Source organism: Oncorhynchus masou, chromosome 18 (genome assembly GCF_036934945.1).
Source record: "Oncorhynchus masou masou isolate Uvic2021 chromosome 18, UVic_Omas_1.1, whole genome shotgun sequence".
Lineage (NCBI taxonomy): Eukaryota > Metazoa > Chordata > Actinopteri > Salmoniformes > Salmonidae > Oncorhynchus > Oncorhynchus masou.
Window position 1 is genome coordinate 22,446,568 of NC_088229.1, and position 24,100 is coordinate 22,470,667.

General features: G+C 41.8%; 2 protein-coding genes across 11 annotated transcripts in view; both read left to right on the forward strand.

The window, feature by feature from the left end:
• LOC135504233 (rap1 GTPase-activating protein 1-like) overlaps positions 1–6,325 on the forward strand; it is a 102,301-nt gene extending 95,976 nt beyond the window's left edge. For 9 of the 10 annotated variants that reach the window (XM_064922607.1, XM_064922609.1, XM_064922608.1 and 6 more), the window contains one exon: positions 288–1,812. In XM_064922607.1, the coding sequence (XP_064778679.1) occupies positions 288–383 (96 nt within the window). In that variant the 3' untranslated portion in view covers positions 384–1,812. Of the gene's footprint in view, positions 1–287; positions 1,813–4,502; positions 4,625–4,730; positions 5,151–5,351 lie in introns of those variants that run through there. The other variant, XR_010450108.1, reaches the window with a different exon arrangement.
• Positions 6,104–23,319, forward strand: LOC135504235 (matrix remodeling-associated protein 8-like). Its single transcript, XM_064922616.1, has 10 exons — positions 6,104–6,192; positions 11,400–11,426; positions 11,586–11,891; positions 12,010–12,111; positions 12,221–12,739; positions 19,894–20,058; positions 21,647–21,677; positions 21,803–21,882; positions 22,046–22,099; positions 22,234–23,319. Exons 1-10 carry the CDS (start codon positions 6,174–6,176, stop codon positions 22,257–22,259), a joined length of 1,329 nt encoding a protein of 442 aa, XP_064778688.1. The 5' UTR covers positions 6,104–6,173; the 3' UTR covers positions 22,260–23,319.
• Positions 23,320–24,100: the final 781 nt, after the last annotated feature.

Sequence of the window (24,100 nt, forward strand, 5' to 3'; positions counted from 1 at the left end):
CAGAACTGTTAGCCTGGTTATTTCCTGGGTGTCCATCTGTAGGTTGCCTGTCTCTCTCTGAATGGGGTTCTATCATGGATGAATGATTTACAAAGCGGTGGACTTCATTATACAGTATATACTGTAACTACTGTACATGTTTTTCCTCATTAGTGTTTTAGAACTCCTCAAAAGAACACACACATCCTGCCCTGCTTATCCACTTATATACTGTCGCCTCATTTCCATCTAATTTTGTCATGTCAACTTTAAGTAAGAGTCTTGTCTTGTGTCTCCTGTCCCTAAAGCATTCCTATAAGACACAATCCGTCTGGGAGGTGAGACGAGCACAGGCTTTTGCCATAACCAAGGATGACGATGAGGATGAGGTGGACCCTGGATAGTCTGCTAGTCAGTGAGGCCAGACCACCCCTTCCCAGAAGCCCCGGCGGTGGTGTTGGTGGTGTCGTACCAGGAGAGGAAGTCAAACACAGAGGGGCCAACTTTTGCACAGTGTCGTTTCGTTCTGCTCACTCCCTCGCCTCTGTCTGTACACACATCTTCTGCCTGGTTTTGTGTAAATAGGTGTATTTGTCTCAGTGAACAAATGGTACCTTTGGTTCAGTTTTGTTGACGCCTACTGTATGTAGACACGTGGATCACATGGTAGCTATAGCGACATTGAACTCTGCCAGGGACTTTGGGAGGGGCATGTTGGTATAGTCACATGGATTGTACAATATAGTGACAGTAGCACTGCCTGAAAAAATCTATTAATTGAACCTATTTCATTCCAAATACCAAATATCCAACAACAAATATATGTGCATTTTTAATTGTAGGTTATGTTGAATACAGTTGAATGTGGTATTGATTTTACAGGTAAAGTCATTGTAATTTGTCTATTAGCCATAGTTTTAACTGTACAGCCAAAAACAGTTGCTTTGACAGTGAATATTTTCTTCTCAATATACAATAGCTGGGATATTGTCATCACAATATACAATGTACTTCAAGCCTCGCCTGCTCATGTAAATGTAATTGAAGATAGATATGTAACCAGAAAGAATGGACATAGCCTTAAACTTTTCAAACACAGTTTTTCTATACCTTCATTATTAATTTCTACCGTTATCAACATGGCCAGAAGCAGCCAGTGCGTGGTTTCAGATTACATGGATATGGGGAAGTTCTGTTTTATGTTCCACACTGTTTTTGCACACAGATGCTCATTGCTAACTGGTACTTATTTATTATTGTGAACCACCGTACATTTGTATCATTGTAAGCTAACAGGCAATTTTAGCTTTGTTCTTTCTGTCCTCAGAAACAGCCCTCTGTTATGATGTGTATCAAGCAGGTTACCGAGGTCGGGTATGTAGAAATGTGTTGATGACTACAAGGGTAATTCATAACTGTATTGGATAATCTACTGTATTAGTCCATCTAATCAACTTGTCTGCCGATCTACAGTACTCTACATAACAAATCCTGTTGCTTAAGTGTTGCCATCAGTACCGTCGAAGAAAAACATGTTTGTATTTATTTATTTTTGGTTTTATTTGGGGATGAGATGGGGCACCACTGTATGCCTATTATTATACAGTATATTTCACTGTTTTATAAAAATTCTTAGGCTGTTGATAGATTGATAATGTACAGAGATGAATACTTCAGTTTGTGCCTGTTATATAGAGTATAGTCCTACCCACCATGGAACCTCAGATGACACTACATGCCAGATCTACTGCAGCCCAACAATTACATTTCTTTAAGTAGAAATCCTGATTGTGTCATACAGTAAGTTATACATAAATATAACCCTGTTTGTTCTATTGAGTACTGCCAAATGTTCACATTGTGTGCCATCTTTTTATTACTGGTGCTGTTAGCTTTCAAGTACAATTTGAAAATAAGTTTGAAAATAAACAAAAACTAGCCCACACTGTCTGCTCAATAAAAGGTAAAAAGCAACCTATAAAGTAACTTGTGGTTGCCTTATGTGTGAGGAATGGCAACATAGAACAAAAAAGGTTGAATGTAGAACAGGCATTGATTGAACAGATACTGTATATGTCTATCTAACTAAAATTGCCCTGATAGCATTTATATTCAATTGCCTTTTGGATATTATTTCATTCTTATATCTATAGTTTGTGAATAATGCTACTGTACACATTCACCTCTTGCCCTAGATCACTGTTTAGAGATGACTTAAAGATGCAGTTCATCATTTGGTATTTCCTCCCAACGTTTATCCTAACTACAACAGGGTTCCACAAGCCATCATAACACTTGTGACAGTTAAACAATTAAACGTGTGTAGCCTACTGTATACCTCTTTATCGTTTTTTTTTACTGAATGAAACCATTGAAGGAACGTCCCATAAATACGTTATTAGATGTGGATAACATCACCAGTCTCGAAAAGTAGAGCCCTCTAGAAGTGGAGACGCCTCTACTCCTCTCCTCTTACATGCTATAACTGTGCCACATGGACCAGAGCAGCATAATAATGAATGTTCCTTCAAATCGCCACAGGTTTTTATTTATTTCAGCTGTTCAGAAAGATAGGCTACATCATCATGGTTCAGAAGCGGTGAGTAAAGATAGAAACGTAAAGAGGGGTGGAGTGTGAGCAGTAGTTACGAAGTGTGCGTAAAATAACACATGCGCAGAACGTGATCCGGATTCTTAGCTTTGAGCAAAAGGTTTCCGTAGCGGTCGTGCGTGAGCGAGAACTCTGTATTCGTAGCCATGGCCTAATAATTATTGAGTCAGTAACTTATCATCATCAAGGGGGCTAGAAATGGTATCAATGTGTGAAAATGACTGCGACAGATGCATTATGTCTTGCTGAGTTTAGAATTTTCTTGAGAAAATTGTATTGTTTTTTACCTCGCTACAATACCGTTTTTTTTGTTATAAAGATTCATGGCTTTATGGGGAAGCAAAGTTTTATGTAGTGAGCGAGTGCACCATGCTTTCTGTTGCCTGTACAGCAAAGCCACACACATTTACATAGGAAAACTAAACTAAATGTCCATTCCCACTGGGCACCAACATTGTTTCAATGTAATTTGTAAACGTATCGTGACATGAATCTTATCAAATTTCAACCCCAGGATTATGTCATCATGGTAACCAATTTTCTGCATAGACAAACCTTATATAAAATATGTTGAAATTGTACCTTTGAAACAATGTCAGTAGGCTGGGCAGCACCTCCTACAGGAAAATTGATCTATCAACAGATACACCTTTGGTCTCTCAACCTTGGTTTGAACTAATCCCGTGCTTAGCTTTAGATATTTACCACTGACTACTACCAATGTGCTATGTATGGTGAGAATAACTATTGAGTGGTCTCTACTTAAAATTGTTATAGATTGACTGTTGATATAGCCAATTATGACTTGTGTTGGTGGTAGCTAGCTAGTGGAAACCAAGTGGCTCGGGGCTGAACGGAAGTATTTTTCTGGAGTCACATTAAAAATGAAAATCTATGCTAATGTTAGCTACACTTGTAGCACTTGCCAAGTAAGTAATTGGGAATCAATTTGTTTAATTGTCGATTCAATCATGTGTCGTTAGTAAACGTCATACTAGAAATACTGTTTTGGGGACTATTTCATCATAATCTGAGTGTTCAGAGTAGCGTAAACTAGCTAGCTAGCAAAGCAGCTACCATTCAAGGAAATCAACAGGATCTCTGTGGTAGCTGTCAGCTAAGCTAATGTTAGATAGCAGCTGGCTAGTTACCAGGTAACTGCCTGAAGTGTAAACTATGGGCCAGCAATACAGTTAGTTATAGAGAAATTTCACAATTTTTCTCTTCATATTTATATTCATAATCTCCAGCACCTCCTTAGCATCAACATATGTGAAAATTGTAGTAAAAAGATAGATACAGTGGGGCAAAAAAGTATTTAGTCAGCCACCAATTGTGCAAGTTCTCCCACTTAAAAAGATGAGAGAGGCCTGTAATTTTCATCATAGGTACACTTCAACTATGACAGACAAAATGAGGAAAAAAATCCAGAAAATCACATTGTAGGATTTTAATGAATTTATTTGCAAATTATGGTGGAAAATAAGTATTTGGTCATCTACAAACAAGCAAGATTTCTGGCTCTCACAGACCTGTAACTTCTTCTTTAACAGGCTCCTCTGTCCTCCACTCGTTACCTGTATTAATGGCACCTGTTTGAGCTTGTTATCTTTTTAAGTGGGAGAACTTGCACAATTGGTGGCTGACTAAATACTTTTTTGTCCCACTGTAAGTGTTTTCAATGACATCATGCAATGCCTACTCATAATTGTTTAAAATTACACAAAAATTACACCACTTATTTCCTCTATCATTTTTACTACAAAACATAGAAATGTGCAATTTTCACATACGTTGATGTTGTGGTGGTGCTGGACATGATGAAAATTAAGTTGAAAATGTGTGAAACTTCCCTTTAATATTGCAGGTTTTATATCTGACATGACTGTTGTTATCTAACATTTTTCCTTAGGGTACTGCATGCACTGGAGAAACATACTCACTCATTCATTCCTGATTACTTCACTTGAATAGTCATAGATATGCTTATCTCAAGGGTGGCCCCTCACCTAAGTCTGCTTTACAGAGGTACTGGTAAGTGTTGTAAGACATGTCAGATCTATAGTTAACCTAAAGTGTGGCACTATCACTTGAAAACAGTAAATTAATACAATTATGTTTATTCTCATTCAATGCTCAGGTGGACTTCAGACTCCAGGACAGTCATTGAGTGAATCTTTACTTCCTGTCTTTCCTACTCGTTGCTCTTCTCTAATTGTAAAACCAGCAGCAGACAACACACAGCCTCCCCAACACTGGAGCCAGAGCTGGAAGAGTTCCTCATCCCTCGTAATCCATCAGTGTCCCCACATAAGAGCTGGCTCGAGCTGCACTACTCCCTCCCCTTCTAGTGTCTCCTCTGCCTTGGAGGACACCAAGGTACTGCCCCCCTCCTGGAGGAGGGTGAAGGCTCAGTAACTAAGTAGCTGGGAATCTCCGCTGTAAGAACGTGCTGGAGATCCGGCGGTGGAAGATGAACAGGCACAAGTACAAGAAGCTGCTGAAACGCACCAAGTTCCTGAGGAGGAGAGTGTTGCAGGGCAGGAGGAAAACGAAGCAGGTCGGTGTTTTGGCTGGAGATGGGAGGAAGAATGTTGTGCTCTTAGTTGTTATTGTTATGAGTATGAACTCTTAACTGCACAGCTAAGTTTACCTCAGTAATAATGTTCCCAACGCATCCAACATATTATGAACAGACCTGTTTACTGTATTATTGTAGCCATTATGAGATATCTAACAGTGACTGTGTCCTTGTATCCAGAAATGCTTTGAGAAGGATCTTCAGAGGATCTGGATGTGAGCTGGACTGAAGAAATCCCCAGAAGGATGGAATACACAGAGGATCTTCAACAAACAATCCAAAGTCTCAGAGAGATTGAAGAATGTCTGTACTCTTCTGGCACACTGCTGACTGACAGGATGCTCACATGCTTCTCATAAGCCTCCTCTCCTCTCTGCTACATGAAATAAGACATTAGTGATGTGGACATTTGTGTTCTGCCTTCTCCTGTTAAGTGTGATGGTTGTTGCAAGTAGGTGAAAAAAAAAACAATACAAATTTTTTCACATCCTGATTATTCACTCTACTTATCTTATTTAATATATCATACCAGTATGTTCATACCTTCTTAGAATAGGCTGTTATTTAATACCTTCTCCTATTCAGTTTCCTAAGTTAAACAGTGGGTGGCAGTATTATACAACCTTTGTTTCATTGAACATTGTGAACTTGGCAGTCTCAAAGATGTTCAGCTGAAATAGTCTACTGTTGTTCAGTCAGTGACAAAGTTCTAAAACTATTCTGGTAAGCTGTGATATTAGGTCAGAAGAAGTGATCACTTTCAAAGATGTTCTCACTCAGTAGCAGTGGCAGGAAGGTGTAGGGTTTCACAGGCAAGAGAAGGAGGGACATACACAGCTGGTTTACACTCTGGAGAATTCTGCAGTTCTGTTGTTGCTGGTTGATGAACTTTCTTCAGGTGTTGCTGTCCTCTATCCATTGATGCGCAAAACACTGTGTTGTAACCTACCTACTTTTATCCCATTTCTTTGAGTAAGAGTTGTAGAAGAAAGACTGGAAGACATGTTGCGGTTGTTTCTAAGTAAGTTCCAACTATGTTTTTACTAAAACAAGAACAACGCTTTGAGAATTAGGCTATGCAAACCATTTTAAAGAGTCAATGCCAGGGAAGATGGTAAAGCTTTAATAAATGTATTTCTAAGATGTTATACACAGTTAGGGGGTGTTTCTTGTACTGTGGTTAGTCAAACATTTGTTCTCCATTGGTATTTTTTTGTTGTTCTGTTTGACAATTATAAGTTTGTTGTACAATGTGAAAGAAGTAGCTATAGGTGATGATCTCCATCACCTTACTTTTATGGTGTAAGCCGAAAACAATCATAATTACAGTCTTGACCCCCTTGTTATTTATTTATTTTTGGATCTACTTATGAAGTGTATGCGTATCATTTTGACCGATCAGTGATAAAAATCAAATAGACTGAATTGAACAAATGTTAATTTATCCGGGACAGGCATTGTGCAAATGAGGTAAACACCAACAAAAAAATATGCATCATGTCTGCATCATCTGGTGGTGTGTGGGTGCTTTTCTTATGGGTTCATTCCGATGTGTTTTGAGTTAACTGCGGTCAGAATAGGAGAGTCAGCACAATCCCTGCAGCCTGTCATTATATGTGTCAGTAATGAGTGTCTCACCATAAATGAGCTGAAGTTACCCGAGATACAGGGGAAGGGGATTACCACTCCGAAAAAAAAACATTTAGGGGACTTAGACTCCTAGCAAATAACAATGTCTTATATGAACTGTGAAAAAAAGTAATTTCTTCATGAATTCTTGCAAAAGAAAAGTATTAGTGTGATAACGTGTTCACAGCTGAATGATTTACCAATATCGTGGTGGTTACAAAGATTCGTAGGAGAGGAAACCATGTGCATGATTTCTTCCTGTGGCCTCATGAATGAATATATTCATGTTAAAACTGAACATTGAATATAAAACACAATAGGGATTCACCTTAATAGTTAAGTTATTGTGAAAGTTGCAGTCATTAAACATGGCAATCCAGTAGCATGTAGTTAAGTCTTTAAGTGTTCATTTGGCTGCCTGAGTCAGTCAGCTAACTGCATCAGAGATCAAGGAGAAAATTATAGGGTTTTAGACACAGTTTCTTCTCTGTCTACAGAATACTTTATACTCTTCAGTGCTGCTCATGCCACCATTTTCCAGTAGGCTCTCACATGCAAGTACAGTGGCATACTCAGTATTGGACTATTATGAGCTCATTGTACAAAACCCTCCGACTGCAGTCACTCAAATTCTGACACACTTTTTCACTCATTGACATGCATTGACATGTTGATCATATAGATGAGACATCTAGCCTCTTCTAGGTATCGTCTAGTTATATAAAACATCAGCATTAAAGTGTCAGAAGTGGATGAGAGTCATTTTAATCCAGAATGATCCTTTGAAATAAATAATGGTATTTCAATGCCCATAGAGACAAGCACCTGGTCTCTATTGTCTCTCATAAACCCCACAACTACCCCTTCAAAAATATCAGAATACTGTAGGCCTACTCAAAACCATTACGATCCATTTTTATGGCGTTAATTTAAACAAAACATAAACATGCCTGCTAAACCTATGTGACTTGACAAGAATAGCTAACATACACTGGTATTACAATAGACATCTATGACCTATGTAATAGGCAGCCAGCTGTAGTGCTGGGCTGTGGCAGCGGTCACTTTGTGTTATCCCCCAGGACCTTGGCCTTGAAAGAGGTTATCAGGGGAATGAATAAAGCCTCTGTGTGCTGCCTGGGCTGTATACATCTCACTGCTGCTGCTGGCCCTTAGGTAAACAGCACATGTAATGGCACTTAGTGAAAATCTGGGTTAGAAAAAGATGACTTGCAACAGGGAATCCTTCAGTCCCAAGAGAGTAAAACACAAATGTAGAGAAGTATATACAGTACCAGTCAAAAGTTTGGACACACCTACTCATTCAAGAGTTTTTCTTTATTTGTACTATTTTCCACATTGTAGAATAATAGTGAAGACATCAAAACTATGAAATAACACATATGGAATCATGTAGTAACCAAAAAATTGTTAAACAAATGAAAATATATTTTATATTCCTCAAAGTTTCCACACTTTGCCTTGATTCTTGATTACAGCTTTGCACACTCTTGGCGTTCTCTCAACCAGCTTCACCTGGAATGCTTTTCCAACGGTCTTGAAGGAGTTCCCACATATGCTGAGCACTTGTTGGCTGCTTTTCCTTCACTCTGCAGTCCAACTCATCCCAAACCATCTCAATTGAGTTGAGGTCAAGTGCTTGTGAAGGCCAGTCATTGTCCTGTTGAAAAACAGATGATAGTCCCACTAAGTGCAAACCAGATGGGATGGTGTATTGCTGCAGAATGCTTTGATAACACAGGGGATAATGGGGCAATTGGGCGACACCTGGAGGGGGACAGAAATAAGCACAAAGACATAGGAAACAGATCAGGGTGTGACAGTACCCCTCCTCTAAGGACACCCCCTGGCGTCCTACCTGGGCGTATACCTGGTTGACCGGGGTGCCTGCGATGGAACTCGGTGATGTGGGCTGGGTCCAGGATGTTCTTAGCGGGGATCCAGCACCTCTCCTCTGGACCATAACCCTCCCAGTCAACCAGGTACTGGGATCCCCTGCCCCACAGCCGAACCTTCAGGAGGTGCCTCACCGTGTATGCCGGGTTAGCCGTCGATGAGACGGGGGAGAGGGATGGGCCTGGAAACAGCAAACAAAGGGCTGTGAGACAGGTTTAATCCTAGACACATGAAAAGTGTGATGTATACGGAGGATATGGGGCAACAGAAGACAAACAGCAGAGGGGCTATTAATCTTGGAGATGGGGAAAGTGCCAATAAAACGGGGGGAAAGTTTGCGGGACTCTACCCGGAAGGGCAGATCCCGAGGGGAGAGCCATACCCTCTGCCCAAGATGATAGCGGGGAGCCGGGGTCGACGATAACTGGAGATGGTATTAAGAAGAGCCGACCGAGCACTCTTCCAGGTACTCCGACAGCGCCAGACAAACATCTTTGCAGAGGGTATGTTGACCTCTTCCTCTTGCTCTGGGAAGAGCAGGGGCTGATAACCCACGGGGGAGCAGTTGAAGGGAGAGAGCCCAGTGGCCAATCAGGGAAGGGTGTTCCGGGGGTACTCCACCCACACGAGTTGCTGGCTCCAGGGGGTGGGTTTGGCCGAGACGAGGCTCCAGTTCCTGATTGGCATGCTCTGAGTGGCCATTGGATTTGGGATGAAATCTGGAGGACAGGCTGGCCGACGACCCACTGTGCAGAACACCTACCAGAACCCGGACGAGAACTGAGGACCACGGTCAGAAACCATTTCCACTGGAAGTCCATGGATCCAGTTGACGTGCTGCACCATGAGCTAGGCCGTCTCCTTGGCAGAAGGTAGCTTGGGGAGGGGAATGAAATGGCGACTTTGGAAAACCTGTCCACCACAGTGAGGATAGTGGTGTTTCCATCAGACAGAGGGAGACAGTTTGAAGTAACAAAAGTGCATTACAAAACAGGGGCAGGCAAATCACAATTTCAAGGGCAGGCAGAGGTCAGTAATTCAGATCAGAGTCTAAAAGGTACAGAACATCAGGCAGGCTCAGGGCAGGCAGAGGTCAGTAATCCAGGGCAGTGTCACAACGTACAGAACGGCAGGCAGGCTCAGGGTCATGGCAGGCAGAATGGTCAAAACCGGGAACAGGGACTAGAGAGAAAACAGGAGTAGGGGAAAAACGCTGGTAGGCTTGATGAGACAAGACCAACTGGCAACAGACAACAGAGAACACAGGTATAAATATACAAGGGATAATGGGGAAAATGTGCGACACACATAAGTGTGCCTTAAATTCTAAATAAATCACTGACAGTGTCACCAGCAAAGCACCCCCACACCCTCACATTTTCTCTTCCATGCTTCCCGGTGGGTACTACACAAGTGGAGATCATTCATTCACCTACTCTGCGTCTCACAAAGACACGTCGGTTGGAACCCAAAATCTCAAATTTGGACTCATCAGACCAAAGGACAGATTTCCACCGGTCTAATGTCCATTTATTGTGTTTCTTGGCCCAAGCAAGTCTTTTCTTATTATTGGTGTCCTTTAGTAGTGGTTTCTTTGCAGCAATTTGACCATGAAAGCTTGATTCACGCAGTCTCCAGTTGATGTTGAGACGTGTCTGTTACTTGAACTCTTATTTGGGCTGCAATCTGAGGTGCAGTTAACTCTAATGAACTTATCCTCTGCAGCAGAGGTAACTGGGTCTTCCTTTCCTGTGGCAGTCATCATCAGAGCCAGTTTCATCATAGCGCTTGATGATTTTTACGACTACACTTAAAGAACATTTCAAATTTCTTGAAATTGTCCGAATTGACTGACCTTCGTATCTTAAAGTAATGACAGACTGTTATTTCTCTTTGCTTATTTGAGCTGTTCTTGCCATTATATGGACTTGGTCTTTTACCAAATAGGGCTATCTTCTGTATATCCCCCTACCTTGTCACAACACAACTGATTAGCTCAAACGCATTAAGAAGGAAAGAAATTCCACAAATTAACTTCTAGCAAGGCACACATGTTAATTAAATTGCATTCCAGGAGACTACCTAATGAAGCTGGTTGAGAGAATGCCAAGAGTGAACAAAACTGTCATCAAGGCAAAGGGTGGCTACTTTGAAGAATCTCAAATATAAAATTTATTTTGATTTGTTTAACACTTTTTTGGTTACTACATGATTCCATGTGTGTTATTTCATAGTGTCGATGTCTTCACTATTACTCTACAATGTAGAAAGAAAAAAAACTTGAATGAGTAGGTGTGTCCAAACTTTTGACTGGTACTGTACATCTCACTTACTTATTTCTCTAAATTCTAAATTCAGGCATATACAGTATTTTAATGAAAACAATCATGGTCTTTATTGTTCCTTTGGTGCTGACACTCCCTGTTATTTAAATTCCTCCTCCCTGCTTCATTCTTACATATTCTTCTTGGTTTTCTGTTGGCCTATTTTTCTCTATCTCTCCACCCAGTTGTCTCAGTTACCCAGCTGTAATACCAGTCAGTCCTGACTACTGTATTAGCTATCCGTTCACAACAACAGCATCATGACCAGAAGTCAGGGATCAGCTCAGGTCCAACCCTGCCAGACAGATAGTTATTGTTCCTATGATGACTCAGTTGCATTTTCTATTATTTGTTTCAGTTTCTTCTGTCTTCTTCCTGCCCAGTGGTACGTCCTCATAAAATATGACTTAATTGTATAACTCATTTTATTGCATTGAAAACATTTATGCATGTGTTTGCGGCTTTGTTTTGTAGTGTGTGATTCATGGGGTTTTAGGTCTTTGCCAAGTTTACTAATACGTCCCATGTGTGTGTATTGCATTAGCGTGGGGCCAGAGCAACAGCAAGTTAGATATGGTGGTGGAGGCCCGTAACATCACCCTCCCAGCCGGGACCCAGGCCGTGCTGCCCTGCCACAGCCCCCGCATGATATGGACCCGGGACCGGCTGAAGGATCGCCAGAGGGTGGTCCACTGGGACCTGTTCCGGAGCACACCAGAGTACTCTGTGGAAAGGATACTGGACATGTCTGCTGGCGTCAAAGAGAGAGTCTACAATGGGTTCAACAAGGGCCGCATAACCATCCCCAAAACCGCCTTCACTGACGGGAACTTCTCCCTCGTCATCAACAGTGAGTTGGGCCTGTGGTCTATTGTATGCTCCATAAAATATTTCATGCTGGACGACATTAATATTACACAAATTCTTGGAATCTAGAAATGTACTTGTAATGTATGCTATTCTTCCAGATGTAGGAACAGCTGATCGAGGTGTTTATAGTTGTAATCTGCATCACCATTACTGCCAGCTTCACCAGTCCATCAAGATACAGCTCAACACCACCAAGTCAGGTGACTACCCTCAATACATTTCTGAATAGTAACGATCTAATTAATTTTGTGTATTGGCACTATTTGTTTAGCTTATTTTAATAACACATTTCAACCTGTCCTGTCTCAGTCCGTAAGGAGAAGCGTTACTGGGACGGGGACAAGACAGTGTTTGTGGTGTTGCTGGGGAGCTCTGTGGTGTTGCCTTGTGTGAACAGGCGGCCCTTGTGGATGGAGGGCCAGCAGGAGGACCAGCAGCAGGTAGCCCACTGGGACTGGCAGCCACCTGGGGTGAGACCTGATGGAGCTGACCGCCTGGTGGACCTTTACGCTTCTGGAGAGCGCCGGCAGTATGGACCACTCTTCCCTGTGGACAAGATGAGTGTCTCTGAGGATGCCTTCTCTGTAGGGGATTTCTCTCTGACCATCTCTAATCTCCAGCCTGTTGACAAGGGCCTGTACTCCTGTCACCTGCACCACCACTACTGCGGCCTGCACGAGAGACTCATCTACAGGCTCATGGTGGGGCCTTCACTGCCCCCACCTCCTCCGGTCCTCACCGCTGTCCCTGCTGTCCCTGCTGCCCCTGCTGCCCCTGCTGTCCCGACTGGCCTTGCTGTCCCCCACACACTCCCCAATGATGACACAAGTAAGAGACTCAGTATTACCCTTTATTTTAGAAATTGCTTTTCTGATGGTAAATGTGAACCTTTTGAAATCTTCATTAGAACATGACAAAGTAAGAATGAAACTACAGTTCTGTTCTTTGAAAGCACTTTCTCTTTTCTCTTTCTCTTTTCAACTATAAATCATTCTATCTTCTCTCTATAATCTCTTTTTCACATCTTCTCTGAGTTTCGCTTTCCCTAATCTGATTGGTGTGTGTCTGTCTTTTCAGTAGTTTTTGTGGTCTGAGAACACTGTTCCTGGGATGTATTTATGGGTCATTTTTACATATAGGTATTTTTGGTTGGTTAAGTCAGTGCATATTTGTGGCAGATCCTCAAACCTTTTCCCTGTCCGCACGAGAGAAAGGGGGAGAGAAAGAGGGAATGGAGGAATGGTTGAAAGAGGCAACAAAGGAAACAGACTGAGAAAAAGGGAGCGAGAAAAAAATAATGAAATAATGCATTTGGCTGCAGAAAAAAAAGTCATAGAGGGAGACAGAGCGAGAGAGAACTGAGAGTTTTGGAGTGTGGAGAAGGGGAATCTAACTGTGATGTTGGACAGCAGGCAGCCTGTCTGAAAAAGTCTGTCTGGAAGGCCACTAATTGGCCATAACGGAAGTGCTCTCATTTTCATTGGAGACCTTTTTCCTTTTTCCACAGTTGAGCAATGGCTTAGTTCACCATTTTAGCTCCACAGAGTCAGACAGGAGCAGTAAAGCCAGACTCCAGGGGAAAGAGGGAGCATGGTTAGGCTTTGCATCTGGTGCATTGGGATTTCTCTGTTAGTCTCTTTTAGTTTCATTAGGGAGTGAACGTTATTTATAGTAAAGGTTACATGGAGAAAATCTGACCTGTCTGAAATGAAAATGGATAGCCCTCCCTTCAGCAAAATATATTTGACCAAAACCCTCCCTGAGCGCTTCAATTTTTTAAAACATAAAGTGGATAGCAGAGAACATGCGTACCATTTACCCTCCCTTTTTGGACAGACCAGAGCCTTAGATATGCCGTTTCTAAAAACTGTTCATCATCCTGTGAGCATTACATGGCAACGCAAGAATGTTGACAGCACACAGGGCTGTGGGCCAGAATGTTGACAGCACACAGGGCTGTGGGCCAGAATGTTGACAGCACACAGGGCTGTGGGCCAGAATGTTGACAGCACACAGGGCTGTGGGCAAGAATGTTGACAGCACACAGGGCTGTGGGCAAGAATGTTGACAGCACACAGGGCTGTGGGCCAGAATGTTGACAGCACACAGGGCTGTGGGCCAGAATGTTGACAGCACACAGGGCTGTGGGCCAGAATGTTGACAGCACACAGGGCTGTGGGCCAGAATGTTGACAGCACACAGGGCTGTGGGCCAGAATGTTGACAGCACACAGGGCTGTGGGCCAGAATGTTGACAGCACACAGGGCTGTGGGCCAGAATGTTGACAGCACACAGGGCTGTGGGCCAGAATGTTGACAGCACACAGGGCTGTGGGCCAGAATGTTGACAGCACACAGGGCTGTGGGCCAGAATGTTGATAGCACACAGGGCTGTGGGCCAGAATGTTGATAATGTTGACAGCACACAGGGCTGTGGGCCAGAATGTTGATAGCACACAGGGCTGTGGGCCAGAATGTTGATAGCACACAGGGCTGTGGGCCAGAATGTTGATAGCACACAGGGCTGTGGGCCAGAATGTTGATAGCACACAGGGCTGTGGGCCAGAATGTTGATAGCACACAGGGTTGTGGGCCAGAATGTTGATAGCACACAGGGCTGTGGGCCAGAATGTTGATAGCACACAGGGCTGTGGGCCAGAATGTTGATAGCACACAGGGTTGTGGGCCAGAATGTTGATAGCACACAGGGCTGTGGGCCAGAATGTTGATAGCACACAGGGCTGTGGGCCACAATGTTGTTCTTTCATCGTATTTGAGAAAAAATATCCCTCTATAAACATTTCATGCAATTCCATGTAATTTGACACAATATTTTTAATACCACACAAATTACTGAAATTACAGGCTAAGAATGGACTGAGTGATAGGCCTATGTGTTCATCTTATCATATTTATCCAATGCCAAATCAGTCTGTCTTGTTGGCAAAAAACTGTCTCTGTTTGCAAATAATTACATCTGTGACATTATTATGAATCTGAGCATGGTACTTTCAAAAGTTAGGTCTACCTGATGCAGAAAAATGTATGCTTTAACTGCTAGCTACTCTTTTTCTGTGGGTTAACCCAATGAGAGAAGGTAGCTAGTGTTTCCCTAAAAGATGTCTGGGTTAAAACATCTTCTATTTTACAGAATATGGATAGCTTAATCAATTGATAGTGACAGAATTAGATTACTTCCCAAACATAGTACATTGTTTGTATCCTTGGCTATAGAGGGTTATAGCCCCATCTCTGAATGTCAAAGAAACTAAAAAATGATATTCCCATATGCATCCGGGTATTTTTCAGCTTGTTTCTAGCCGACCAAAGCACTGTTATATATCACTTTATAATCGGATCCGTTTGATTTTCTTCAAAATGGTAAGCTAACAAGGGGTAGGCCTGTGCTTTTTTGCCATTGTCTTTAAGGCCTATGGCATACCCTTCTCATACCCCTCAATTCGGATCCTGGTCTTAACTTAATAGCCTTTCACTGACAAGGAGGTAGGCTATTTAAAGAGCATAGGCCGGTCCTTGTGCAAGATATTGCATTTTTTGGACTAGGCCTAATCAACAACTATTTTCTGAATAATTTTGGGATTCTCCTCCTGTACTGCCACTGTAGGCCTACACAGCACAGCATTGGTTAGGCAGCACACAACAAGGTTTGATCAGCAAGAGTAGAGCAGGCCGGGGCTCATGGTTGGAATATCCATTGCAGCACATAATGTAGCCTAGTTTAATTTAAACCATCCCAGCAGCTATCTAGGAAATATAACTTTGCTCTGTGCTTCTCCGAGCATGTACTTCATAGCGTATAGCCTACAGACTGTGGATAATTTGATAGCGACCACACTACATAGCCTAGAGGCACACTTGATATTCCCCAGAGATGAGGTGCGGCATTGGGCACACATTAATATATAGACTAATGAGCAACTCATTCTAAAACACGGAGAAATATTTAAATGTCATCAATTACAGACTACATGACCCTCCCCTGGACCAGATCTAAAAAATACTAAACCCTCCCCTTGACTAAAATGTAAAAAGCATGACCCTCCCCCATTTTCCTCTCGGTACCGATTCTGTACATTTCCCTCCATCCCTAATCTCTCCCAGAAACTGTCTACAGTAGCCTATCTTTACAGAACAGTAGCCTATCTTTACAGAACAGTAGCCTATCTTTACAGAACAGTAGCCTATCTTTACAGAACAGTAGCCTATCTTTACAGAACAGTAGCCTATCTTTACAGAACAGTAGCCTATCTTTACAGAACAGTAGCCTATCTTTACAGAACAGTAGCCTATCTTTACAGAACAGTAGCCTATCTTTACAGAACAGTAGCCTATCTTTACAGAACAGTAGCCTATCTTTACAGAACAGTAGCCTATCTTTACAGAACAGTAGCCTATCTTTACAGAACAGTAGCCTATCTTTACAGAACAGTAGCCTATCTTTACAGAACAGTAGCCTATCTTTACAGAACAGTAGTCTATCTTTACAGGACAGTAGCCTATCTTTACAGAACAGTAGCCTATCTTTACAGAACAGTAGCCTATCTTTACAGAACAGTAGCCTATCTTTACAGAACAGTAGAACAGTAGCCTATCTTTACAGGACAGTAGCCTATCTTTACAGAACAGTAGCCTATCTTTACAGAACAGTAGCCTATCTTTACTGAACAGTAGCCTATCTTTACAGAACAGTAGCCTATCTTTACAGAACAGTACCCTATCTTTACAGAACAGTAGCCTATCTTTACAGAACAGTAGCCTATCTTTACAGAACAGTAGCCTATCTTTACAGAACAGTAGCCTATCTTTACAGAACAGTAGCCTATCTTTACAGAACAGTAGCCTATCTTTACAGAACAGTAGCCTATCTTTACAGAACAGTAGCCTATCTTTACAGAACAGTAGCCTATCTTTACAGAACAGTAGCCTATCTTTACAGAACAGTAGTCTATCTTTACAGAACAGTAGCCTATCTTTACAGGACAGTAGCCTATCTTTACAGGACAGTAGCCTATCTTTACAGAACAGTAGCCTATCTTTACAGAACAGTAGCCTATCTTTACAGAACAGTAGCCTATCTTTACAGAACAGTAGCCTATCTTTACAGAACAGTAGCCTATCTTTACAGAACAGTAGCCTATCTTTACAGAACAGTAGTCTATCTTTACAGAACAGTAGCCTATCTTTACAGGACAGTAGCCTATCTTTACAGAACAGTAGCCTATCTTTACAGGACAGTAGCCTATCTTTACAGAACAGTAATATATCCCTACCCACTTCATCTCTAGTCTCTCTCCTTCTCTCTGGCCCTCTGCTTGTGGCGTGTTTATCAGCAGCAGAAGGAAGTGTGCTACATCTGTTCAGCATCTGGGCCAGCTGGGACATAAAAGGGAATAGTTGGGGGGGGGAGGTTCTGTGTTAGATTTGGATCCTGCTTCACCCTTTTAAGATAGGTTGACCCATTTAACATCATTGTAAAGTATGCAGGGAAGACATTCACATGGATCAATGCATATATTGCTTGAGGTATTTAATTTTATCTTTACTTTTCTCCTACGTAGTTGTGCCCTTTCCTTTGTTAAATCCAGCCAAATCTTATCTGTGCTGACCTCTACAATCCTCTACAATTGCAGCAGTCATTACCCTCTCTTTTGTTACACTGCAATCATTTATGGCAAGCTGAAGTAGAACTCAGTTCTGTTGTGACCACAAGAACGTGCATAAGTATCAGTAACAGCGTGTAGCTAGCATAGAATAGAATATGCTGTCAGTGTCTTCTTGTTTAAATGAAGATGTCTTCCCTCAGCTCATTGGCTGCAAATTAACCACAATGTTTCAACAAGACTAAAACCACACCCTGTGTGACCCCTGCAGTCTGCATGGCACGTCACACTGTGTTTCTGCATGTATGTTCTCATTTTATCTGTCAGGGGAAATGAAACCGTCAACAGCTGAGACACGAAGAGAGAACTGAGGCTTGACGAATTGTTCTCCAGAGAGTTGACCTTGATCGTGACACTGCGGTTTTGTGCATATTAACATAATTCAAAACAGACAAGAGATAATTAGCAACCTTGATGCCCTTTGGGAAGTGTTAAATTAGATTAATTGACTACAATTTGTTCTGTAAGACTGGTGCGGTTTGCAAGATCCACCCAGGAGTGGTACCTGTCCTCAGATAATTTCTTATTTGAAGCCTGCCTCAACCTCTTAATTTCCTCAGGCTCGTCATGACAAACCTGCGCTTTGGCTAAGGACAATAGATTTAAACTAGAGAAATGCCCCAAGGTGATGGAAATCACTACTATTTTGGTTGGGTTGAGTTACCTAACAGGTCTCAGCAGGGTATGGAGTAGTGCCATCACCTGGCATGATGACTCCTTGCGGTCCCCAGTCCACCTGGCCGTGCTGCAGCTCCAGTTTCAACTGTTTTGCCTGCGGCTATGGAACCCTGACCTGTTCACCGGACGTGCTACCTGTCCCATACCTGCTGCTTTCAACTCTCTAGAGACAGCAGGAGTGGTAGAGATACTCTTAATGATCGGCTATGAAAAGCCAACTGACATTTACTCCTGAGGTGCTGACTTGCTGCACCCTCGACAACTACTGTGATTATTATTATTTGACCATGCTGGTCATTTATGAACATTTGAACATCTTTGCCATGTTCTGTTATAATCTCCACCCGGCACAGCCAGACGAGGACTGGCCACCCCTCATAGCCTGGTTCCTCTCTAGGTTTCTTCCTAGGTTTTGGCCTTTCTATGGAGTTTTTCCTAGCCACCGTGCTCCTACACCTGCATTGGTTGCTGTTTGGGGTTTTAGGCTGGGTTTCTGTACAGCACTTTGAGATATCAGCTGATGTAAATAATATATAAATAAATTTGATTTGATTTGTTAGTGTCATCAGCCTTCCCAAGCTTGGTCTCCACCATCATCATCCCCAATGACTATAATTTCTGTTCTCACCCCAGCAGGTGAGAGCGTGACCTGTTTAATAACAGTGGCATGCTGATTGAGGGTTATGGTGCAGTAACTGTTATTGTCTAATGGAAAAGTATGGATGGATGACATATTATTGTGTGCATAGGGTTTGAGCAGATTCTAGACAGTGGAAGAAACACCTCAGTGAGGGAAGAAACACTTGTATATGCCAATCTGAAATAGCTATTTTTATCTATTAAATCATATGGCTTCCCTCTCCCTCCCCCCTCTCTCTGCCTGATATTTTGGTGTATTGCACAACTCTGCCTGAAAACTAGCAGAAGTTGTGTTTATGTTGCAGAGGACTTGATGACTGTGAGGTGAGTGATGTCATATGTCTGCTCACATGGACCAGTCAGACTGGTGGAGTTTCAGGGACTGAGAGAGATGGCAACGGCTAGGATTTATTTTTCCATACTGTGCAAAAGGTTGACTGTGTTTCTGAGAATAAGTAAATAACTGGAAAACTCATTCAGACAGACTTGTCTACACACAACAGAATTCCTCCCCTCTCCCCTCCCTCCCACCTTCCTTTTCTCCCTTTCCTTTCTTGGTTAATCTGTATTTCTATTTTAAGGAGAAAAATAGCAGCTGCATTGCATCAGGTCTGGAACTCGTTACAGCTGAAAAGTGTTTTGGCATAAAGCTGCTCTTCCTTACCTCACGCTCTCTGCCTTACGCTCCCCAAGAGAAATGAAAACCAGCCTAAAATAAGCACAATTGTTTTTAACTGAAGGAGAAATAACATACTGTTGTAATTGTCCTTCAAAATGCAATATAAATGACATATAGCCATTACATATAATCATTTGAACTATCATTAAGATAAATCGTTTGATTGACATTTTAATTTCACTGAGCATGGATAAAACACAATGTGAACAAGACAATGTACTTTGAACCACCAGACTGTGTTTATAAAGTATTGAGTGTTATTAGTGGATGGATGAATCCACTGTGTTGTTGTCCTTCTACCTTCAGGCCCTGATGTGGTTGAACTTGAGAGACCACGGGTAGTCAACGTCATCCTCCCTGAGTACCCAGGGCACTTCTTCCAGCAGATGGGCTACTTCCTGGCTACCTTCTTCCTCCTAGCCTTCATCATAACAATCGTCATTGTGCTTACCCGACGACGCAGAAAGAGAGGTAGTGTGTGTGTGTGTGTGTTTGTCTTCCTCTGTACAGTTGAAGTCGGAAGTTTACGTACACTGTGTAATTAAAACTTCATTAAAACTCATTTTTCAACCACTCCACAAATGTCTTGTTAACAAACTATAGTTTTGGCAAGTCGGTTAGGACATTTTTTTGTGCATGACACTAGTAATTTTTCCAACAATTGTTTAAAGACAGATTATTTCACTTATAATTCATTGTATCACAATTCCAGTGGGCCAGAAGTTTACATACACTAAGTTGACTGTGCCTTTAAACAGCTTGGAAAATTCCAGAAAATTATGTCATGGCTTTAGAAGCTTCTGATAGGCTAATTGACATAATTTGAGTCAATTGGAGATGTACCTGTGGATGCATTTCAAAGCCTACCTTCAAACTCAGTGTCTCTTTGCTTGACATCATGGGAAAATCAAAAGAAATCAGCCAAGACCTCAGAAAAAAATTGTAGACCTCCAAGTCTGGTTCATCCTTGGGAGCAATTTCCAAATGCCTGAAGGTACCACGTTCACCTGTACAAACAATAGTATGCAAGTATAAACACCATGGGACCACGCAGCCGTCATACCGCTCAGGAAGGAGTGAGGAGTATTTCTCCTAGAAATACTTTGGTGCGAAAAGTACTAATCAATCCAAAACAACCGCAAAGGACCTTGTGAAGATGCTGGAGGAAACAGGTACAAAAGTATCTATATCCACAGTAAAACGAGTCGTATATAAGCATAACCTGAAAGGCCACTCAGCAAAAAAGCCAGACTACAGTTTGCAACTGCACATGGGGACAAAGATTGTACTTTTTGGAGAAATGTCCTCTGGTCTGATGAATCAAAAATGGAACTGTTTGGCCACAATAACCATCATTATGTTTGGAGGAAAAAGGGGGAGGCTTGCAAGCCGAAGAACACCATCCCAACCGTGAAGCATGGGTGTGGCAGCATCATACTTACAAAGTTGTGGCAAAATGGCTTAAGGACAACAAAGTCAAGCTATTGGAGTGGCCATCACAAAGCCATGCCCTCAATCATATAGAACATTTTAGAAACCTGACTCAGTTACACCAGCTCTGTCAGCAGGAATGGGCCAAAATTCACCCAACTTATTGTGGGAAGCTTGTGGAAGGCTACCTGAAACGTTTGACACAAGTTAAACAATTTAAAGACAATGCTACCAAATACTAATTGAGTGTATGTAAACTTCTGACCCACTGGGAATGTGATGAAATAAATAAAAGCTGAAATAAATCATTCTCTCTACTATTATTCTGACATTTCACATTCTTAAAATAAAGTGGTGATCCTAACTGACCTAAGACAGGGAATTTTTACTTGAATTTTATATCAGGAATTGTGAAAAACTGAGTTTAAATGTATTTGGCTAAGGTGTATGTAAACTTCCGACTTCAACTGTATATACTGTATCTCTTCGTGACTCTTCTCTATCACACACAACCAAACTATATATTTGTATGAATGTCCTCAATTTCCTATTTAAATCAGTTAAATGGCTCTGTGTGTGATTGGTGATCTGTAATGGTGTGATTAAAGTATGTTTAATCTTGTTTTAGGGCTGAAGTATGACCTGCGAAGATCTGAACGGTCAGAACTGATTTAGGATGGTGGATGGTCACAATTGATAATGAGAGCATGACTCATTTTAAGGTGGAGCTGAACTCTCACTGAACTGTTAACACTAACCACCTCCCTCTCTTACTGGTAAACAGGAGTCATGTGACTGGCCACGATGACATCGCATTGGATGCCACAGAGCTGAAGGTCTGCACCCAGGAATACCCGAATTCAGGTAAGGTTCTCATGCTGCTGTAGGCCCTACTGTACCTCATATAGACTAGAGAGTTTGAACAGGGTGACTCAATAATGGCTGCCGCTGCACAGATCTCATACGGCATGGTACATCATGACATGGCGAATTTAATGACCCACCTTTTTGCACTTTCTATCCTTAGACTACAAAAACAACCTACTGAAAGAGAGAGATATGTCTAAAAGCTGCAATAAAGGTCAGTGTATGTGACAGCAGGGGTTCAAAACAACAATTGCATGTCTCATTTAATGCAGTGGTTTTTTGCTAATGCCGCTTCTCATTTCTTTCCTACCACTTATTCTTCCCTCCTCCATCTCTCTCTCTCTCTAGAAATGGATGGAAAGTTGTGGATATGAGACAGAGAGAGCTGATATGCCGCTGGCGGCTCCAGAGCAGACACACATGACTAGGAAGAGGAAACAAGGGTTTATAATGGTGGAATCCAAAAAAGGACAGGAGGGACTCTCTTTTTATAGACACCCCTTACCAAACACTCTTACCAAAACGTTTCTGTTGCTGCGCCAGTTTTTAATATTTTATTTCATATTTTCATACTTGTGTATTCTGTATTCTGATCTGCTGTTATTTCAAGATGGCTAAACATGTCTTCAACTTTGTATTGTACTACATAGATATTTGATGTCAAGTATTTTATATTACAAAAAACAACCAGTGTGTGCTTTTCAACATTCCTTGTCTTTTGGTACATAACAAAATACTTTCTATCACTATATGACTTCATTTTCCAAAAGCATGTTGTCTTTAAATGTATGTAGGAAAACTGTCATGTTCTGTTTTCTGATTTCAGAACTCAGCAAGCTCAGAATTAGTTGAGAATGTTTATTAAAGTATTTGCACAAACCTGTAATTTACTAGTAATGTACTAGTAACATTCATTCTGTGTGTAAAGGGTTTGTAAAGGGTCACAAGTATTTTATAGCTATGCTGTTAATTATTAGTTCATAACTTGCTTAGAAATCTGTATTAAGCCTTTATACCTGTTATAATGGTATTCTTACCAAGATTCTTGCGATTGATGATCATGGACCACAAAGAAAGGCTATACATGGAATAAAACTCAGGAAATCAAGCCTTAAACAGAATCAATGCGTCCAGATAGGGTTGTTGACAATGTACAGTTGTGGCCAAAAGTTTTGAGAATGACACAAATATTAATTAAGTTTTCTGCTCCAGTGTCTTAAGATATTTTTTGTCAGATGTTACTATGGAATACTGAAGTATAATTACAAGCATTTCATAGGTGTCAAAGGCTTTTATTGACAATTACATGAAGTTGATGCATAGAGTCAATATTTGCAGTGTTGACCCTTCTTTTTCAAGACCTCTGCAAACCGCCCTGGCATGCTGTCAATTAACTTATGGGCCACATCCTGACTGATGGCAGCCCATTCTTGCATAATCAATGCTTGGAGTTTGTCAGAATTTGTGGGGTTTTGTTTGTCCACCTGCCTTTTGAGGATTGAACTCAAGTTCTCAATGGGATTAAGGTCTGGGGAGTTTCCTTGGCCATGGACCCAAAATATCAATGTTTTGTTCCCCGAGCCATTTAGTTATCACTTTTGCCTTATGGCAAGGTGCTCCATCATGCTGGAAAAGGCATTGTTCGTCACCAAACTGTTCCTGGGTGGTTGGGAGAAGTTGCTCTCTGAGGATGTGTTGGTACCATTATTTTTTCATGGCTGTGTTCTTAGGCAAAATTGTGAGTGAGCTCACTCCCTTGGCTGAGAAGTAACCCCACACATGAATGGTCTCAGGATGTTTTACTGTTGGCATCACACAGGACTGATGGTAGCGCTCACCTTATTTTCTCCGGACAAGCATTTTTCCGGAATGCCCCAAACAATTGGAAAGGGGATTCATCAGAGAAAATGACTCCAGTCCTCAGCAGTCCAATCCCTGTACCTTTTGCAGAATATCAGTCTTTCGCTGATGTTTTTCCTGGAGATAAGTGGCTTCATTGCTGCCCTTATTGACACCAGGCCATCCTCCAAAAATCTTTGCCTCACTGTGCGTGCAGATGCACTCACACCTGCCTGCTGCCAATCCTGAGCAAGCTCTGTACTGGTGGTTCCCCGATCCTGCAGCTGAATCATCTTTCGGAGACAATCCTGGTGCTTGCTGGACTTTCTTGGGCGCCCTGAAGCCTTCTTCACAACAATTGAACCGCTCTCCTTGA